The sequence below is a fragment of the Vicugna pacos genome, chromosome 9, assembly GCF_048564905.1.
Source record: "Vicugna pacos chromosome 9, VicPac4, whole genome shotgun sequence".
Classification (NCBI taxonomy): Eukaryota; Metazoa; Chordata; class Mammalia; order Artiodactyla; family Camelidae; genus Vicugna; species Vicugna pacos.
In genome coordinates this window covers 16,724,635-16,743,304 of record NC_132995.1, presented here as the reverse complement: position 1 = coordinate 16,743,304, position 18,670 = coordinate 16,724,635, and the positions used below count along the sequence as shown (strand labels likewise).

The following is an 18,670-nucleotide window of genomic DNA, read 5'->3' as shown; positions in this document are numbered from 1 at the left end:
AGTTCAGCAGACTCTGGGACCTCATGTTGGGGCTCATTTCACTTTTCTTAAAATATAGTCCGCAAACAGCAACAACGAAGTACAAAAATCACACTGGAAGCCGCTTTGAAACATCGGGAGACTGAGGTCTTGTCTGCAGCACCTGGATGCAGGGCCCGACCTGCATCGCGCTTCAGGTGAGCTCATGCAGGGCAGCCTCAAAGCAAACTCAGATTTGAACCTGCTTTTTAAAATATGCAAACCATAATGGCTCAAGTGTTAGTCAAATCTACTGATAAAGCAAGTTCTATTCTGATTAGATTCATATTCGTCTTTTGGACAATAGTCATGAAACAAGATGTATTTCACAAGATGTTTCAATATGTTTTCAGTCCTAATTACACATCTTCAATTAAAAAAAAAAAGCCTCCCCATTGCATTAGATACCACAGATCATTAAATGCCTATCACAGTCTGTGTCCAAGTCTCTCAATGTAAAAGATGGTTGACATTTAGCCGGGAACTTTTAAAACACTTGAGAATAAATTATGATCCAAACTTACTCTTCTTAATGACACGTATAAAGTTCAGCTCTTTAATAAAAGGATTCAGGAATATGAAAACAAAGTTCCCAGCAATATTAAGGAAACAAAGGTCTTTCCAAATGGCCAGTTCTTGTTTCGATTAAATTGTGCATTTTTAATATAGTTGGTATAAAGTGAAACTCTTAAAAAAACATTGAGGAATTTAAAATGAAATGGAACAGCCTATTTTCAGGGTCACCAGTACCACAGTGAGATTTGTCTCTTAAACAATGACACTTAGTATCTCTGTAGTTCTATGAATACTTTTGAAGTGTCATATTAAAACCAATCTCGTGGCCTTGAGGCAAAGAGAAGCAATTAGTCTTGGAGTTGTGAATAAATAAAAATCCATTTATACACCCGTCCTTGACATGTACCTTGCAAATCTTAGAAACTTCATCTAGTGGGAAAAGAAATGTTAAATCATGAATACCAATACTAATCACATCGCCATGTGGCTTCCTAAAACAGTTTGGTTTATACTCATCTTCTAAGTATTAATTTATATGTATATATTCATCCACATTGAACACAAAACAAAGAAGCTCTAGCAGGCACCTAAGAGCGTGGGGAGAAGAGGAGAGCTGGGGGCCACAGGGGTGGCCCGATGACAAGCGGGTTTTCAGTGGGTCTGTGTTTCCCAAACAGGAGCCTGGAGCATTCTTCCTTGGGCTCCCCCATCCCCGCAAGCACGCAAAGGCTTGAGAAGGGGGAAGGTTCTGTCCCTGAAGAAGTTTGGGGTACCCACACGTAACCACACATGCCCTTTTCCATTTGTGATCCCAGCCAGCAATTAAGGGAAGGCACAGAAGGTCAAAGTTTTTGGAGACTTGCTTCACTTCTTATTTGGGCCCATTCATCCAGTGCCGGGGTGGGGTGAGTGTGGATGGGGGCTTTGCTGTTTGTTCCTTGGCCTTGTGCAGCCCTGGAGGGACTGGGGCAGTCACCAAGGAACGAAGCAGACCTCCCAGGCCTGGCCTCCTTGTGCAGCCCTGGAGGGACTGGGGCAGTCACCAAGGAACGAAGCAGACCTCCCAGGCCTGGCCTGGCTGAGATGTAGGGAGCGGAGAGTGGTACTGTCAGGCCCGAGCTGAGAGCCAGAAGCCCGGGGGGGGGGGGGGGGCGCCAGGGCATGCGGAGCAGAATGGGCAGCCCGTGGGCCATGCTGGAGCCGCCGTACAGATCCCTGACCTACTTCCAGGGCCCCTTTCAGTTCTAGGAGCAGCTAAAAATCCATAAATTAAGGAAATTAACTGATGGGGCCTGCGGCGTCTTTGTAAGCTATTTAAATCTATAAATTTACAACATCTTCTGCATATATCAAGTAATTGAACTAACTGCAGGGATGTAACTTTAATGAGAAAATTTCCCCCTTCTCCTGTAGTTCAAGCTCTAAAATAAATAAATAAATAAAACCTCCCCTTAGGAGGAAAGTTTCTGTTTATTCCCGCGTGGAGAAGTTAACAGAAGCGAGGTCCGGGCCTCTTTCCACGCGCGACGTCCACTGGTCAAGGGAGGCAGGCCCCCAACCCGTTCCTCCTCCCACCAGCGCCCGCCGCCCCTCCCCCCGCCCCCTCCCCCGGCCGGCCCCGAGCGGCCCCTGTGAGTGAGGCCGCTAGAGGGCGCCCAGGTCCGGCTGGAGCTCGGGGTGGGGGCCCCGGTGCCGCTCCCGGCCAGAGCGCACCGGTCCTCCAGCTCGAGCCTGGCTCTGGCCCCGGCGCTCCCGGAGCCGGACGGGGGCGCAGTGCAGGCCGGGCGCACTGCACTAGAGGCTCTGCGCTCCGTTTCCTAGGAGCCGGGAAATGGTCCAGGAGGAGGAGGGGGGCGGGCGGGGCGCAAGGGAAAGAGGAGAAAAAGGAAGGGGAGGAGGAGGTGGGAGAGGGGGAGGAAGGGGCAGCCGACAAGGGGGCCAGGGGGGACGCCCCAGGCGTGAGCCTCGGCGCCGTGGGGAGTCTTGGCGGTAGACGTCTCCATCGCGCCGCGCGCGTAAAGGAAATGGCGCGTCTGGCCGCGGGCGGCTGGCCCGGTGCCCCCTGCGTGCCCCTCCCCCGCGGTGGCCGACCGCGTGTCCGCAGACGTCACGGGCGGCGCTGCTCCCCGGTAGAGGGGCAGTCGGGGCAGAGACCCGGGGAGGAAGGCCACAGAGGGGGAGGGGCGGCCCTGGGCCCCGGCTCCGCTCCAGACCGGGCCGACTCGCAGCCCAGTTTCTTCCCTAGTCCCGCCCCTACCCTCGGGCGCCGCGGCGGCGGCTGCTCTCCTCTTTGTAACCGAGGAGTCAAGAAATGTGAGAAACGTGCCCTGTGTTACTTATTTGGGAACCGAAAATTTATGCCCAGCTGAAAGCGCCCGGGGAAATATTACATCAGATGAAATGACAATGATTAAAATCAGCTTCTCCCCCGCCCCCTCCCGAGCCCGGAGGAGGCCCGGGCGCCGCGTGGCTGGCCGGCGGGGGGCGCGGGGGCCTGGGCGCAACGCTCCCGGGAGGGTCCTGACGGAGGCCCCGGCGGGAAGGCGCGGGCTCCGAGGGAGGCGGGTAGTGATCGGCCGGCTAAAGGAGGGGAAACGGCGCATTTTTGTCGCCGAGCGCGGCAGGCGCGGGCGCGCGGAGCTAATTGCGACTCTAATCCTCTGCCCCGCGGCGCAGCTGAGCCCCGAGCCAGGAGTCGCCGCGCGCTCCCGCTCGCGCTTGCCGCGCTGGGTAATTTGGAGCCGGATCGCTGCCCTTTGCGTCCGGGCTCAGCCGCGTCGGGGCGCGGGCTACCGGCTGAGGTGGGGGGCTGGTTTTCTCGCCAGCAATCGGGGAAGGCCGCTGGAGAGAGAGGAGGGAGGAGAGGAGGTGGGAGCGGCGGGAGGGCAGCCGGAGAGCGGCGCGAAGAGGAGGCGGTGGCGGCGGCCGCGAGGAGGGGAGGAGGCGAGGGGAGGGCGGGGAGGGGAGGCCCCGGCGCGCCGCGCCGCGAGGGGCCGCGCGAAGCGGGGGCCGGGGCGGGAGGGGTGGGTGGGGGGAGGGTTGGGGGCGAGAGAGAAAGTAACTCCAGGACGAGACCGGAGCGACCCGCGCAGCGAGCACAGGCGGCGAGGCTGCGCCCGGCGCCCGAGACCGGCGGCTGCGGGGGGCGGGGGCTGCGCCGGAGCCCGCTCCGCCGCTCCCGCTCCAAGGTAAGCCCCGCGCGGACGGCCACCGTTCAGCGACTCTTACCCCTGTCCCTAAAGTGGCTGCGATACCCGGAAAGTCGCCCAGCCGGGATTCGGACCTGGGCGGGGGCGGCTGCTTTGTCCCGGTGCAGGGCGGCGGGGACTGGCGGCGAGGGGGCACCTAGCACAAAGGCCTGGCGTGGGAGGGGGGGATTGCCCACGTGGGCAGGCCCTGGCCCCGGGTGGACCCTACCCACGCGGGCAGGCACCGAGCTTCCTGCCGCGTGGGGCGGGGTGGGGATGGGGGGTGTTCAGGTCCTGGCACTCGGGCCTCAGTGCAGGGCCGAGCGCCCTGCAGGCTCGGCGAGTTTCCGGGGTCAGAACCCGGCTCACGGAGCTGGGGCTTTGGGCTGACTGGGCCCAGCTTGATGTCCAAATCGGAGAGAGAAAAAGTCTCCAACGGGACAGATGTGCGTCCTCTGACGCCCACCCGCGAGTCCGAAACGGAGCGGGAGGGGCTGGCGCGCTGGTGGTCGTCCCAAGCGCGCGGGGTCTGGAGCCCCAGGCGGGCTGCTCGGAGACGCGATCGCCGCCTCGGGATCCCCGCTGCCCTCCGATATCCCCTGATCTGGACTCGCGCACCGGCACAGACTCGCAAACAGCCCCCCTCCCCCGTAGCTGGAGCGTGTTTCCGTCCTCCCGCGCCCCCCACCCCTGACTGCAGAAAGATAAGCTTCAAGTTTTCACTCCGTGTCTCAAATGTGCATGAAGGAATTTAACTGCACGAGTGAATAACAGCATTAGTTTCAATTAATTTTTTTTAAATCCCGGCAACAATAAACTTTGAGAACAAAAGCGCTTTTACGTCCTTAATTAGGCGAGCTTCCCATCTGTGGTCTCTAAGTGTCTGCCTCTTGATTTAACTTTGTCCTCCGCCCCGCCCCTGCCGCACACCCCTCCCGGTCCTGCCAGGCGCTTTGGGTTGCGCGGCCACCCCCGCCCCGCGGCGCCGCCGGCCTGGGCCCAGCAAGCTCCCGCCGCCCCGAAGTTCACATCGGCTGGCGGGCTCCTTGGCTGGGCTGGCGCGCGCCAGGTGGCCCGCCCGCCTTCCTCCTGGCCCACCCTCTGGACAGTTCTGCAGGCCCCTGGCGCCCGGGGCGCAGAGCTGAAGGGAGCTCTCGAGGCGCCTTCTGTTTACCTTTTATGGTTAAAATAACAGCTTAGCAAAGAAGCGAATTCACGAAGAAGCGATTTAGTGAAATCGTCTCAAGCTGCCGCAGCTCAGCCAGTTTAATCACCCCCAGAGAGCTGAACAACTGCGAGCACAATGGGACACAAAATCATTTTGTGTGTAAATGAGCGTGGCATTCTGCTCGCTTCCCTCTGCTCGGGCGGGCGGGGCTCGGCGGCGGGCGGGCACGGGACCCGGGGCTCCCGCCGCAGCTTGGAGAAGCGGGTCAATACCCAGCCAGTTTGGAAACCCGTGGGCGGTGGAGTACACTACCGCCGAGGCCCCCGCAACAGGCGGTTTGGCCGAGCCTCGGGAGGGCGGTGGCGCGCTGGGGTTGGGGTGGTGGGTTTGATGCTGGTGTTGACGGAATGAACTTGTGTCTCTTCCCGCACCCACTTTATGCTTCTGACCTCAGCAGTGGTCTCTGGGAAAGGGTCGTTGTCCAGCACAGATGCGTTTGTCGGAGAAAGCAGTGGAGGTTCGAGTCAAGGCGTACAGCCTGGGGCTTCCAATGGTGAGTTTCTGGTTTGCCGTGAACCTCGGTTGGGCTTGCAATGGAAAAGAGGCTGGGTGAGAACAGGATGGAGCAGCTGTTGTGATGGATACTGGGTGTTAAATGTCACTCCTGAGTAGTGTCCGGATAGTAGGGAAAACATTGTGCAGTCCGCTTTGATAGAATTTCCATCGGAATTTCTTCCAGCACAGTTTATCCTCAGTGTGGCTTTCCTTCTGACTCCTCCCCCAGCATTGCCTCCCCGGACAGGATAACCTATTCCTGAGATATATTTTAGTTGCTCAGAACTTCCTTGAGATAAGTGACCTGGTTTTCTTTTTTGAGCTTGTTGGGGAGCCCACACTGTCTGCTAGCCCCCACCCCAGTTTCCTGTCAGAGAACTTGTCAGGACACCGAGGGCAGAACAGATACTAGGAGAGTGACCTGACTTAAACTGGCAGGATTTAATTCTCATTGGACCTTGGTCCAGGTTTTAGAATTGGATGTTAAATTTCAAGGCACAAAGTCAATCCTTGAGGGAGGTTGAGGGTAAACCTGCAAGAGAGAAGTCCAGGTTAGGCGTGTGGAAGCCAGTGGGGGAGTGGGGAGGGGATGCAATTGGCCTGTGCAAACCTCCCCCGGCCCCATGAGACAGCCCCAAGTCAGTGGAAGGGGCTGCTTAGACCTGCTCTTCTCCAGCTCTCTGCATAGGACCTGCAGAGCATCCTCAGGCAGCTTCTAGAAACTGTGGGACAATCTTATTTCAGGTGTTTGTGGCACAGAGAGTCGCCGAGTGACTGGGGAGGAGCAGGAGAAAGGGTTTATTAGCTGGCTGCTGCCTCCTGGCCAGCTCACTATTGCCTTGGGGGTGTGATCCCGAAGGGATCTGGAATACATTAGGCATCAACAAGACCATTCTGGGGGGCCTGGGGAGAAACTGCAGAGGTACAGGCTGGGCAAACAAAGACAAGTTTTCCTCCCAAAGGAGCCACAGGGGAGCGGTGACTTCCTCAGTGACTTTCGCTCTTCCCCGTGCTCTGGCTTCTGCTGGAAGAGGCTTCTCTGTGTCTGGCCAGTTACACACTACCCCTGAAACATCGCAGAGACAGTGTTCAGAGAGGTCCTGGGGCTCCCCAGCCCATAGAGGGTGGGGGATCCTCTCTGAGATGTGGTCCCCAGTGTTCTCTGCTGAAGCAAGAGGAGACACGCTTGGTAAAATGGCTCTAAACCAAAATACCAAGAAAATCTGATTTGTTCTGAAACATTTTGGGGCAATAATGGTGAGCATATGTTTCAGTACTGTCATTAGCTGAATTAACAGGCGTGGAGCTGCCCTGGAAACACGTGTGTGAGTGTGTGTGCGTTACATGCATGTATGTGTGTGTGTAAGTAATCTATCGCCCGGAGGCTTTGGGGGGCTTTTGCTTTGGGGTAGGGACAGGCTAGTGGCGGGGGGGGGGGGATTGCGAATCTGGAGAGGGCTGTGTGATAGGGCATGGGGTCCCAGAAAGCATGTGCAGAAAGGTCGATTGTGAGCATCTTTGACTCTGGGAGATAACAGCGTCCATCGCTCCTGAGGAGTAAGTTCTGTCTGGTTTTTCCCGTGCTTCCCACAGATACTCTGGGCAGAGATGGAAGCCTAGATGCCTCACCGCAAGGAGCGGCCGAGCGGGTCCTCACTTCACACCCACGGCAGCACTGGCACCGCGGTGAGAGCCAGCAGAGTGGGCTGGGTCAGGGGCTGGTGTCCCCTTCTTTGCCTGCTCACTGGCTGCCCTTCCTCACAGCCGCAGCTGTGGCCTTCGAGAGACCGCTGTTGACTGGCTGTACGATTATGTATTTTTTTTTTGAAACAAAAATGCTCTTAATTTGATGTGAAATTTACTACATGTATAAAACTCAACGCCTTAGGTGCTGAGGAAGTCACTAATTTAGAGGTGTCTCGTTACTGAGACAAACTTGCAAAAACCCCTGAATCCCAATTCACAAATTGGTGATTCGTTTGTCAGGGGATATTTCACATCTAACACATAAGCCCGCGACCTTTAATTAGAATTTTGCAGTTTGTTTTATGCCCCTGGAGGCTGACACCTTGAAAAATTTTTTTTTCTTGATTTCTTATTGCTAATAAGCATCTTCCTTGTTCCCTCTGGTACTTGGAAGAAAATGATGCAAATACACTTAATTACAGTGGTGGCCATAATTTGTCAGCTGAATATGTGATCAGGCACAGGCAGAAGTGATCTGATTAGATCTGTGATCACAGTGGCAATAAAGGGGAGTCCCTAGCTCTGTCGTGGAGAAACCCTTGTTTTTGCCTTGTTTCCACCTCCAGGAGGGAGGAAGCATGTCCCGGTTGTCTCTCACCCGGTCGCCTGTGTCTCCCCTGGCCGCCCAGGGGATCCCACTGCCCGCCCAGCTCACTAAGTCCAACGCGCCTGTGCACATAGACGTGGGTGGCCACATGTACACCAGCAGCCTGGCCACGCTCACCAAGTACCCTGACTCCAGGTAAGAGCCGAGCCCCTCAGAGCACTGGGGTGGGCTGGGGTGACAGGCAGCATCCACAGCCTGCTGCCAGCCGAGATGCGGGGCTCTCCACCTGCTCCCAGACCTGGGCAATCAGAGTTTAGGAGGCCAAGTCTGCCTGTTGAAGGCTGCTTTGCACAGGAACTTGTGACCTCGAGCTGGTGGCATTGGTAGCGCTAGGCGTAGGTGGAGCTCCTGGCCCACTGGCAGAGGCCCCTTTTCAGAGCGAGCCCCACCTGAAACTGGCCAGCAGCTAGCTGGGGAATCTCATGTACCTTCAGGTTCCCCTGGAGCGAGACTCAGGCCTGGCCTCTGCAGGAGATCATTTGTGAGCAATGCTGTGTGCTTCCCTGAGTCGTGTTGGGGAGAAATCTTTAATCCTGTTTCCTAGTCTAACACTTGGGAAAGTACATAAGGGGAAGGATGGAGGGGAGCTGCGATTTGTCATCTTTGGTTGGCCACTGCAGACCCTAAGGGCCAGCAGCAGGCTCCCAGGGGAGGCAGGTGTTGCAGTGACTGGCTAGGAATTCCAGGATATTCCGGGATACACACGGCTCTGGATAAGCATGAGCCTCATCCCGCCATTAGCGGGCAAAGTGTCTCTGAGCAGGACCCTCCCTACAGGGAGCTTTACACTCTGCCGAGCTCCCTAGTGCTCCTGACTCCTGGGCCCATCTGTGGGAGGCGCCGGCACGAGTGACTCTCCTGCTTTGGCCTTTCCAGCGTTTCTCTCCTAGGGGCAGACCTGGTTTCCCCACTGGCATGTAGCAGCAGGGCTGACAGGAGGCGGGATGGGTCTCTGAGCATCTCCTGGAGGTGATGCAGTGTGCTGCTTGCTGAGCCCATGATTGCTTACTGCTCTTGGTAGAGCGAGGTACTGCCAAGGGCTGGCAGTAGAAGGGCCAAGGCTGCAGGGCATCACCTCCTGTTTTAGACATTTAAAATAAAAAGAGGAGTTAATTAATCCCCCAGATACTGAGGGAGCCTCTCTGGGAAGCTTTCTGATCTGGCTGTCTTGTTTGCTGGTGTGGTTGCTCAGAGCATGGACTCATAGTGTGTGGTGGTGGCTGCTTTGGGAGCTCATTGGAGGCCAGGGTGGTGCCCTCCAGGGAGGCGGAGGGCTCCCTGGAGGAGGGACCGCTGGAGGCAGATGCAGCATCTGGTTCAGAATTTGGGGAGTTGGGCATTGGTTGGCGGTTGGAGCTTCATTCCCTCAGCCCGACAGGCTAGGCCCGGGGCACTTGTGGCCTGGGGGCCTCCAGGGGGTGTAGCAGTCAGGAGGCCATGTCAGCTGCGTCGGCCTGTCAGTTGCTGGCTGGCAGAACCCTGTCTAGGATGGGAGATGGATTCTGCTTATTTAATTTCAATTTTGCCTTCTGCGGCATTCCTTCGTTGTTTGAGATAGATCATCCCTTAATCGGTTGACGACGTTTGCGAGTGAAATTCATAAAACCCTTGCCCACAACCTCTCTGAAGAGTGTTTCCTGAAATCAGACACTTGCCTTCCTGGAGTCATCACAGCCCAGGCCTGCGGGGAAGGGCCTCCTCATTCTGTCTCCAGGCTGCTGCCTGGAGCAGGGCAGGCAGGGGGCAGCCCTCCCCTCCCAGACCCACAGGGCAGCCCACCCTCGCCCATCCTCCTGCTCCGCCGTAGGGCAGGCCCTCTGGCCAGGGAGCTGAGGCCCCTGGTGGCCCCGTGACCTGGCATGTGGGACCCTCCCCCGGCAGGATGTGCCCAGAGGGGGTGGCGGTCTGCATTCTTTCCCGGGGCTGGGCCTCGAGATGAATCTGTTGTTCTGCCTGGATGGCTTCCAGCTCATAGGAGAGCTGCTTCCCAGGCCTAAGCTTCAGCCTGGAGGCCAGGGTGGTGATGTGACCAGGAGGACAGTCAGGACAGTGGGTCAGGCCAGGCCTGAGTAGTGAGTTGGGCAGCTGGGCTGGCAAGAGCCCCTCGGGTCTCTCTTGTCTTTCTTTGAGTGAATCATTAAAATTAAAAAAACTTTTTTAGTAATTCTAGAAACAAAGATCAACCCCTCATCCGGTGTCACTGATGTATGAGTCACCTGGAGATGGAGAATTAAGTATGTCAAGGTCACCTGGGGGATTTGAGATGTCAGCAGTCCCACGCTGGGCAGTGCTGTGAGACCCAGGGGCTTATGCCCCCACACCCTCGGGTCCCTGTGCCCGCAGAGCTATGTCTGGGCTTCGGGTTCTTGGCAGGGCAGCGTGGCTCCGATGCAGGCAGCTCCAGCGGGTGCCGCTGCTGGGTGGCCCTGGAACAGCACGGCTGCCCGGGGCTGGTAGTGGCCTCCCTGGGTCTGCCACCTCACTTGCTGGATGTCATTTAACTGCTGCCATCACAGCCCCACACTGGCGTCCGTCCCCTCTGTACAAGCAACAAATTAAGATGTCTAGGAGCTTCAGGACTAATAAAACCTTTCATTGAAGCAGCCAGGAAATTGGCCCCAAAGCTTAAAAAGGAAGAAAAGAAAAAGAAGACACCTGCGGTCGGAACTGGCCAGCTTCTTCCATGGCAGACTTCTAAAGTTGACATCCCAAACCAGCAGCCTCCCTCAGAAGGTGGCCTGGGGTGGAGACTGACTCTTAAGAGATCGCACAAGAATTGGGAGGTCCCTTTGTGGTGTCTGTCCTCACCTTCCCTCCAGCTGCTCACATCTTTGATAGCCTCAGAGCCCGAGGGCGTGAAAGGCCTTAGTCTGTGGAGACACGGAACCCTGGAAAGACCTAGAACCAGCCTGTCCTGAAATGAAGCAAGCTGAGAACACTCTAGCCTTGGACCGATAAGGCAGCATAGAACCAGGCAGCCTTGGAATGTGGGGGGCCGGCAGGCCTCTGCACCGAGAGGACGGTCTGGAGCTTCAGAGCCTGATGTCAGGGATTTGCAGCACAGCCAGGCCCAGAAAGCTGCTCACTGCCCAGAGTGCTTGAGCTCCACCAGGAAGGGTGGAGAAAATTCCGCAGGGAAGCTGGGGCTTCAGACTTGCTGACTTACCTCTTACTTCTTCCTGCTGGTGCCATGTGGGGCCCTCAGCTGTCATCTGGTGACGGCCCCATGGTACCTGGCAGCCTTGCTCAGGCCCACCTGTCTCCAGCGAAGCTGGGCGGCCCTTATCCTGACATCTGAATGCCCAAGCTCTGCTGAGGTTCTGTCTTGGGGAGTTTGACAGCTGGAATAGGCTGTGTCCCCCAGGATTGTCGTCACCAGGCCTGGGGGGTTGATCGGGCTCCAGGGCCTTTGGAACTCTGAGATGAGTTGTATCTGGGTGCCTGCAGCACTGGTCCCACAGGCTGGGGCCTCTCTGCCCCTCCCCGCAGGCTCTGACCTGCTCATGCCCATCTCTGAGGCATCCTTGCCCTTTCTGCGGGGCTACTGGGGCATGTCCCCAGAGTGAGAACAGGTAGTCACTCCACACCCGGGCAGAGCCTGCCGGCCGGTACATGAGTATGCCAGTACCCAGCGTGGAGGGTGTGTCGACCAGCAGCCCCGAGAGAGGCTGGGGGTGCTGTAACCCATCAGCTTCCGCCCAGCTCGTTGCCCTGATGCACAGTGGTGGTGGCAGGGTCAGAGGAGCAGTGACTTGGAGTGGACAGAGGAGTGGGCACTGGCAGAGGGGAGCGGGAGTGTTCTGGGAGGTCCTTGCCAGTGCAGGCAGGGAGTGAGTGAGGGCACTAAGCATCGGCTTGTGCAGGCTGGGCTGGAAGATCTGGGCCCCAGATCTGGGCGACCCTTCTCCCAGGCTGTGCAGGGTCCCACTGGGGAGGCCCATGGGGCCCTGCCTGCCGAAGCGTGTTGGAAGGTGCTGACCTCCCTTCTGTTCCCTTGGTGTCCTTGATGACTTGGTGGTTGTGTGTGACCCTAAAGTGTCCCCCACTTGAGGAAATCCTGTCACTCCCCACCTGGGCTGGAGGTCTGCAGGGGAATTAGCCAAACCAAAGCCTGTGCCCTGGGCACTGGGGAGGCTGCAGCCCTGGCTCTGAGACCTGGTTTCTTCCTGGAGTGGAGAAAGCCAGGTATCGGGGGCTCCCCAAGAGCTTCCTGCAGGTGTGTGTTTCTGTGTGAACTACTGCCCTTCAGAGGATGGGGTGCTAGGACCTGCCTCCCCTCCCAGTCCACTCCCAGATGTGCCCACATTCGTGCATGTGTGTGCACTGTTCTGTGTGCAGCCACACTGGTGTGTGTGCACACACTGAGGGATGCGCGTGTGCGGCATGTGTGCCCATGTTCACATGGGTGTGTGCATGCATGCTGTTGGGTGTGTGCATATGGCTGCACACACACGCTGCCCCTGCTGTCTGCCTCTGTTCTCCCCTAGGGCTCTCTGAGTGCAAGGCGAGGCTGTGGGTGGTTTGTCTGTGGGTTTGTCGAGTGTACACAGCCAGGCCTGTGGTGGAGTCGTGTTGCCTGGTGTGTCCATCACCTGGATGGGTCTGGGTCTGCCTGTGATTTGTGTGCTGCAAGAAGAGGGGACCCTGTGACCCTGTGCCCGCATCCAATGCTTGTTCACGATGGGGGAGATGGTTGTGTGTGACCCAAGAGTATCTGGGCAGGTCTACATGGGTTCACTGGGCGTGTGGCTGTGTGTTGGAGTGTCTGATTGTCGGCGGGAGATTCTAGGCGAGTCTGTCTGGCAAGGGTTTGTGTGCATGGGACAGCGTGGCTGTGTCTCACTGTAGTCTTCCAGGCTTGTAACCTGCGTCGGCCAGTGGGTGTGTACAGCTGGGTGTGTCTCTCTCTGCCTGTGGCTTGTAAGGGTAGGCGGGGTGTGTGCATGTGCTGGTTGCTGCACTGGTGGCCTGGCTGCCCTGGCGTGTGCAGACATCCCTTTCAGGCCTGGTGTGATCCCAGGGTCACCCGTGTAAGGCCCCTTGCCCCTCCAGCAGGATGGGCCCTACGGATTGCAGGCGGGGCAGGTGGACCGGCCTTTCCATCTGACATCCCACCCTCCATGTCTCCCAGAATAAGCCGCCTCTTCAACGGCACCGAGCCCATCGTCCTGGACAGTTTGAAGCAACATTATTTCATCGACCGGGATGGGGAGATTTTCCGCTATGTCCTGAGCTTCCTGAGGACGTCGAAACTGCTGCTCCCGGATGACTTCAAGGTAAGTCCGCAGCCGGCGGCTCGCCTGCGCTGCCTGTGCGATGGCATTACACAGGGGACGCTGTGACTTAATAAATGGACCCATGGTTGTCATGGCAACCATAAAAACTTAAACGATGAAGCCAAGGGCTAAATCAGTTTTTCTAAACTAATTTTGTTTTCTCACATTTTTAGCTTATTTATCAGAGTGTAACAACAATTAAGCAGTGGCAGTGGCGCTCACCCCAGTTTCATGTTTGTTGTGTTGAAGGGCTGGAGTTAGAGGTTCCCAAATTTTCCTTTTTGGCACTTTGCAGGGGGAAAACCCTGATCCAAACCAAACACCCTTAAACAAGGTTCCCCCCAGGTCTCCGGGCGAACCTGGATGGGGCAGTGGACATGCTTCCTAGAGTCCTGCCTTGGTACTGGGCCCCTCACGACACAGGGAGCCAGGAAGCAGGAATCCCAGGCCCAGGCTACCCCAGCTCCAACGAGCAAATGTCCTTCCTTCTGGCACACAGAGGACCCAATGGCCTTGGGGCTGTTTTATCTTTCATTCAGTTCAGTTACTGGGTGCCAGCAACTGAAATCAGGCTGAACATGAGATGAAACACGAGGCAGAAGGGGGTCCTGTCCCCACCATGGTTACAGTCCAGTAGGAAGATAGATATTGAACCAAAAAACACTTGACTCCCACAGGGACAAACGCTTCAGAGAGGCAGAGGGTTCTGTGAGAGTGACCCACGAGGAACCTGGCCCCGGGGGGTTTGGAGGAAAGATGTGTCTCCGGGTAGTGATGGAGGATCGGGGACAAACAAGTGTGAAGGCTTTGGGGGGTGGGAAGTGGGGACAGCACTTGTACATTCCACAACTGGAGGTGTCCGCCTGGGGCCTTATGAACCGGGAAGGGACGAGCAGGAAGGAAGGCTGCTGTTCAATGTCCTTGGCGGCCGGCTCCACATTTGGTATTTTACCCTGAATGCAGTGGAAGGATGGTGAGCAGGGGAATGACCATCAGATCTGCAGACGATTAGACTCATGTTCAGGAAAAGGATGCAAAAGCCATGTGTGTGGATGGCAGGGATCAGGGGCTCTCGAGGGTGCCTCCAGCTGTAGCTTGAGTCCTGAGTGGTTGTGTAGGGGCCCAGGGTAGGACAGGCTGAGGGGAGTGTGGCATCCCATTCCTGTGTGGAAGAGCTGGTGGAGCCTCCGGGGGAATGTTCTGGACTATGAGGAAAGACGTAGGGGTTGCTGGTTTGCAGATATTTAAAATTTCGAGTGGATGAGAGCAGAGGCCCAGCATGGGGCCCTGAGGAACCCATGTGGAGGGATGGATGGGTCCTTGGGTCCAAGGAGGCTTCCCTAGGGGTGGCCCCAAAGGCTAGGGTCAGTCAGCAGGCGGCAGGACTTAGGGCCAGAGGGGTGGGCCTTCTTTGAGGGTTTCTTGCTTCTCCCCGGGGGTCCTCAGGCTCACCAGCTGGACTTGAGCTGAATGGCGTAAATCATGGGTTCTCGGCTACCCAGAGCTGGGGCAGTGTGGGTGGACCTGTGTTTGACCGGGGCGGAGGGCTGATATCAGGGCCTGAGGGATGGTTAGTGTGAGCCCGCCAGCCCAGGACTGGGCTGCTGGTGAGAGGTGGGTGTCCCCCCAGACACCCCCTCACACTGTCTGCTAGGGCAGGGGCCCATCTTCTTGTCATTTAAGCCTCACCCCATCTCTGAGCTGGTTGTTTCCATCCATTTTATAGACGAGGAAACTGAGGCTCAGAAAAGGTCTCAAATAATGGTGTCGAAAGTCCAACCCCGGCAAAAAAAAAAGTCTATTTTGCCTCCCTGCTGGATAGTGAGCTCCTCCAGGGTGGGTGAGGACAGGGCTGCCCTTTGCCCAGCCCAGCTTCTCCTCTCAGAAAGCAGCAGGTCCCTAGGAAAAGACACAGCCTGCAGCTCCTCCAGTCTAGCCTCCCAGCTTTTCCAGAAGCTTCTCCCTGCTTCAGGGGGATGAAGCAACCCTCCATTGCTTGGGTCCAGATGGAAGGGCTCAGGGGGTCTGGCACAGGTGCATACCAGCCACTGCCCTAGGAAGGCGAGACTCCTTGAGTTTGCACGCCTTCACAAGAGCCTTATTTTTTCCATTGGTACGGGGTGTGTGTGTGTGTGTGTGTGTGTGTGTGTGTGTGTGTGTGTGTGTGTGTGTGTGTGTGTGTGTGTGTGTGTGTGTGTGTGTGTGTGTGTGTTGGGGTGGCGGGGGATTGCCGTCCCAGTGGAATTGTGATGGGGGCGGAGTTTGCAGGGCAGACCCCCACGCCCCGCACCCGTCTGCGCATGCCCGCAGGACTTCAGCCTGCTGTACGAGGAGGCGCGGTACTACCAGCTGCAGCCCATGGTGCGCGAGCTGGAGCGCTGGCAGCAGGAGCAGGAGCAGCGGCGCCGCAGCCGGGCCTGCGACTGCCTGGTGGTGCGCGTCACGCCGGACCTGGGTGAGCGGATCGCGCTCAGCGGCGAGAAGGCCCTCATCGAGGAGGTCTTCCCCGAGACCGGGGACGTCATGTGCAACTCGGTCAACGCCGGCTGGAACCAGGACCCCACGCACGTCATCCGCTTCCCGCTCAACGGCTACTGCCGGCTCAACTCGGTGCAGGTGAGGGCCCGCCCCTGCCTCCCCGAAACCCTGGGGCAGCAGAGGGAGTTGGAGGGAGAGGCCCCGTCCCTGAAATGGCGAGGCCCTCTGTGCCATCTTACAGAAAAGGCAACAATGTGTCGATGCATAATTTATGTCCTGCTCATAATTAAATGATGGCGCCTGGGGGATGGACTTAAAAAAATTGATCTGTGCTTTTTTTTTTCCAAAAGGATGTTCTGTAAAAATGGCCTGGAGTCTTTTTAACAAAGTGTGCTTCATTTGACACCCAGAGTCTGACTTTGGATTCAAATTAAACCCAAGCAGTAGGAGCGGCAGGTCAGAGGCTGAGAATAGAGGTGGCCTTTCCTCATTGTGCTGACCTGGGGCTACTCTCACCCAAACAGCTGCCAGAGCGTTTCTGGACTGGCCTTCCCCAGATGGGTCTGAGTCGGGAAGCCCCAGATGGCATGGAGACCCATCTTCCACCTGCTCTCCCAGACCTAAGAGCAGACTCCCATTTCAGGCTTGGGCCAGAGTAAACTTTGTGGGAAAAGTTTCCCCGTGCACAGATTCCGCAGGCTGTCCACCAGAACTTGCCAGTGGCAGGACACGGTGTCAGACACAGTGTCCAGACCCCACCCTCACAGAGGCACAAACCCATATGGACATGGAGACCTGCAGAGACTCAGAGAGAAGGACTCCTCTCCACGCTGAGCTCCCTCGAGCTGATGGGCCCCCAGGCCTCAAACCATCTGGGACTCACAGCTCAGGGAAGCAGGTGGCTGCCCCAAGGCTGGGGGCAGGGTCTCTATTACGGGGGCCTCAGTGAGGGAGGGGGGGCCTGGGACCGTGCATCTGGAGAGAGGGACAGGTTACACCAGAAAACAGGAGGGGCCCAAAGGTGCTCTCTGCCTTCTTGCATCAAGGCTGTGGACCCCTGAGGGCAGCAGAGTGGTCACCCATCCAGGTCTGGTCACTTGAGGGGCCCCAGGGTCTGGCTGCTTCTGTCCCTTCAGCGGCGGCCAACTCGTGGCTCTGCTGGGACCTCTGTCAGTAAGCAAGACAGATTTTAACAGGAGAAGGCAGCTCGTCGAGGCTAGTACCCACCTGCCCACCAGACTAAGCCAGGCAGACTCTTGCAGCGGGGCATCGCTGACCCTTGTTTCTTCTCCGGCAGGTCCTGGAGAGGCTGTTCCAGAGGGGTTTCATCGTGGCGGCATCCTGCGGGGGTGGTGTGGACTCCTCCCAGTTCAGCGAGTATGTGCTTTGCCGGGAGGAGCGGCGGCCGCAGCCCACCCCGACTGCTGTCCGAATAAAGCAGGAGCCCCTGGACTAGGCCCTGCCTCAGTGCCCACCTGAGGCCCCTTGGCCCTGGGGACACGCCCCAGGGACCTGGAAACAGTGCTGGGGAGTTCTGCCTATGCCTGCTTAGCGGTGGGCGTGAGACTGAGGGTGGGGCTGGAGGGTTCAGTGCCTGCCCAGAGAGCCCCAGGGCCCTAGGTGTGTCATGGCAACAGAACGTGGGATGCTGGAGGCATGCCCACTGAAGGACTGTTGATGTGGCCCAAAGATGCCGAGGTGGGAACTCTGCCACCAGTGGCCCGGGCCCCTCGGCTCCCCAGCTTGGTGCAGCATCCTCGAGGCTCCACGCCTGCCGAGGCAAGGTCAGCAGAAGACCCCCCAGCCCACTCCAGAGGAGCCGCCCATCCTTCTGCACGTGCGCAGACTCTACTGGGTCTCCTTGCGTCAGAGATGGCTTATTTTTCTACAGTATTTAAGGCGGAAGTAACTAAGTGCGCAAGTGAGAGAGGCTGACAAGGACCAATCAATGCTTCTTTATCTGGTGCTCAGCTCAATTGGACACGCAGCATGTCTGCATGGGTGGCAGAGCTGCCGGGCACTTGGGCCCAGGTGCCTGCAGAGCGGGGCTTGGAGACTTCTGGTCCCTGCTCTAGGTGCAGGTGCAGGGATGGCAGTGCCATAGGGGCTAAAGCTGGGCCCCCATGGTGGGTGGGGCTGCAGGGAGTGAGGTGGTGCTGGCGTGGGGGATGGATGGCTCTGGAACCATTGGAGACCCTACTTTTGCTGCCGCCTGGGGCACGGGCCACACTTGTGAGTTACCTGACCTACTAATGCCCAGGGATCTTAGATTCCTATCTGTATGTACTCACACCTGGGCTCCCAGAGGAGTCTCTCCCCATGGGGACCAGCCATGGGGCCACACCGCATCCTTACCTCAGGAATGGGTCCCATGGTGAAGGGGCCCATCTGTCAGCATCCTCTGGGTCCCCAGCTCAGGAAGCCGTCCCCAGTTCTGATTTTCCCACACTCATGCACACTGAATTTTAATTAAACTGTTGTTACCCAACCTGCCAGTAAGACCCAGACACAGTCACACCTTGGGCTCTTGACCCGGATTCCAATGAGGACTGTCCCAGGGAGGTCCCCGCAGACCTGCTGCCTCCTAGAAGACAGGCCCAAAGATGGATACCCCCTGCCTTGCCACACTTCCCCTCTTGCGATGGCTCTTTCCCTGGGGTGGAGAGACCACAGAGAACTGCTGGGCGGGTGGGGCAACCTGGCCGGCATTGCCCCATGTACGATGCCTGTAGACTTGTATATGACTCCTTTAATATTGTAAAGATGCCGATGTACAATTGTCGTGTGTTTGTGTAAACACATCATGTTCCTAGTTCATGCCATAAATGATGCTATAAAGCGAAAGACTGAGGCTCCATCCTGTGCAGAAGCGGCAGCCAGGTCCCAGCGTTCGGTGCTGTGCAGGGAGGTTTGGGGTGGGATTCCTCCCTCGGTTCCTCCCGCTCAAATGAGGGAAGAACCTGCAGTGGTAGCTGGGGGAGAGGCAGGGGTGAGGGTCCCGAGCTTGCTGTTATTTATTGCCTTTGGGTGTTTCCTTACCTTTGTGACCGTCCCCTCTGGGCAGCACAGATTCTGAATTCTGCTTCATGGCCCCTAACCAGATGCAGGCTGGGGAAAG

General features: G+C 57.4%; 1 protein-coding gene across 2 annotated transcripts; it reads left to right on the top strand.

The window, feature by feature from the left end:
- Nucleotides 1–3,571: 3,571 nt before the first annotated feature.
- Nucleotides 3,572–18,396, top strand: KCTD15 (potassium channel tetramerization domain containing 15). 2 transcript variants are annotated; one of them, XM_072967253.1, is made up of 7 exons: nt 3,572–3,722; nt 5,348–5,443; nt 7,039–7,131; nt 7,758–7,933; nt 12,930–13,074; nt 15,385–15,690; nt 16,850–18,396. In XM_072967253.1, the coding sequence occupies exons 3-7, from the start codon at nt 7,066–7,068 to the stop codon at nt 17,006–17,008; spliced, it is 852 nt and encodes a 283-aa protein (XP_072823354.1). In that variant the 5' UTR covers nt 3,572–3,722; nt 5,348–5,443; nt 7,039–7,065; the 3' UTR covers nt 17,009–18,396. The 2 variants fall into 2 exon arrangements, with proteins under 2 accessions (XP_072823354.1, XP_072823353.1); XM_072967252.1 differs by having other exon boundaries at nt 5,345–5,443.
- The last annotated feature ends 274 nt before the right edge of the window (nt 18,397–18,670 follow it).

Bases quoted from the DNA above. Each gene is read 5' to 3' on its own strand.
- KCTD15 (XM_072967253.1), top strand. From the start codon at position 7,066: ATGCCTCACCGCAAGGAGCGGCCGAGCGGGTCCTCACTTCACACCCAC. The intron at 7,132-7,757 runs GTGAGAGCCAGC...TTCCACCTCCAG, and splicing joins ACGGCAGCACTGGCACCGCG to GAGGGAGGAAGCATGTCCCG. The intron at 7,934-12,929 runs GTAAGAGCCGAG...CATGTCTCCCAG, and splicing joins ACCAAGTACCCTGACTCCAG to AATAAGCCGCCTCTTCAACG.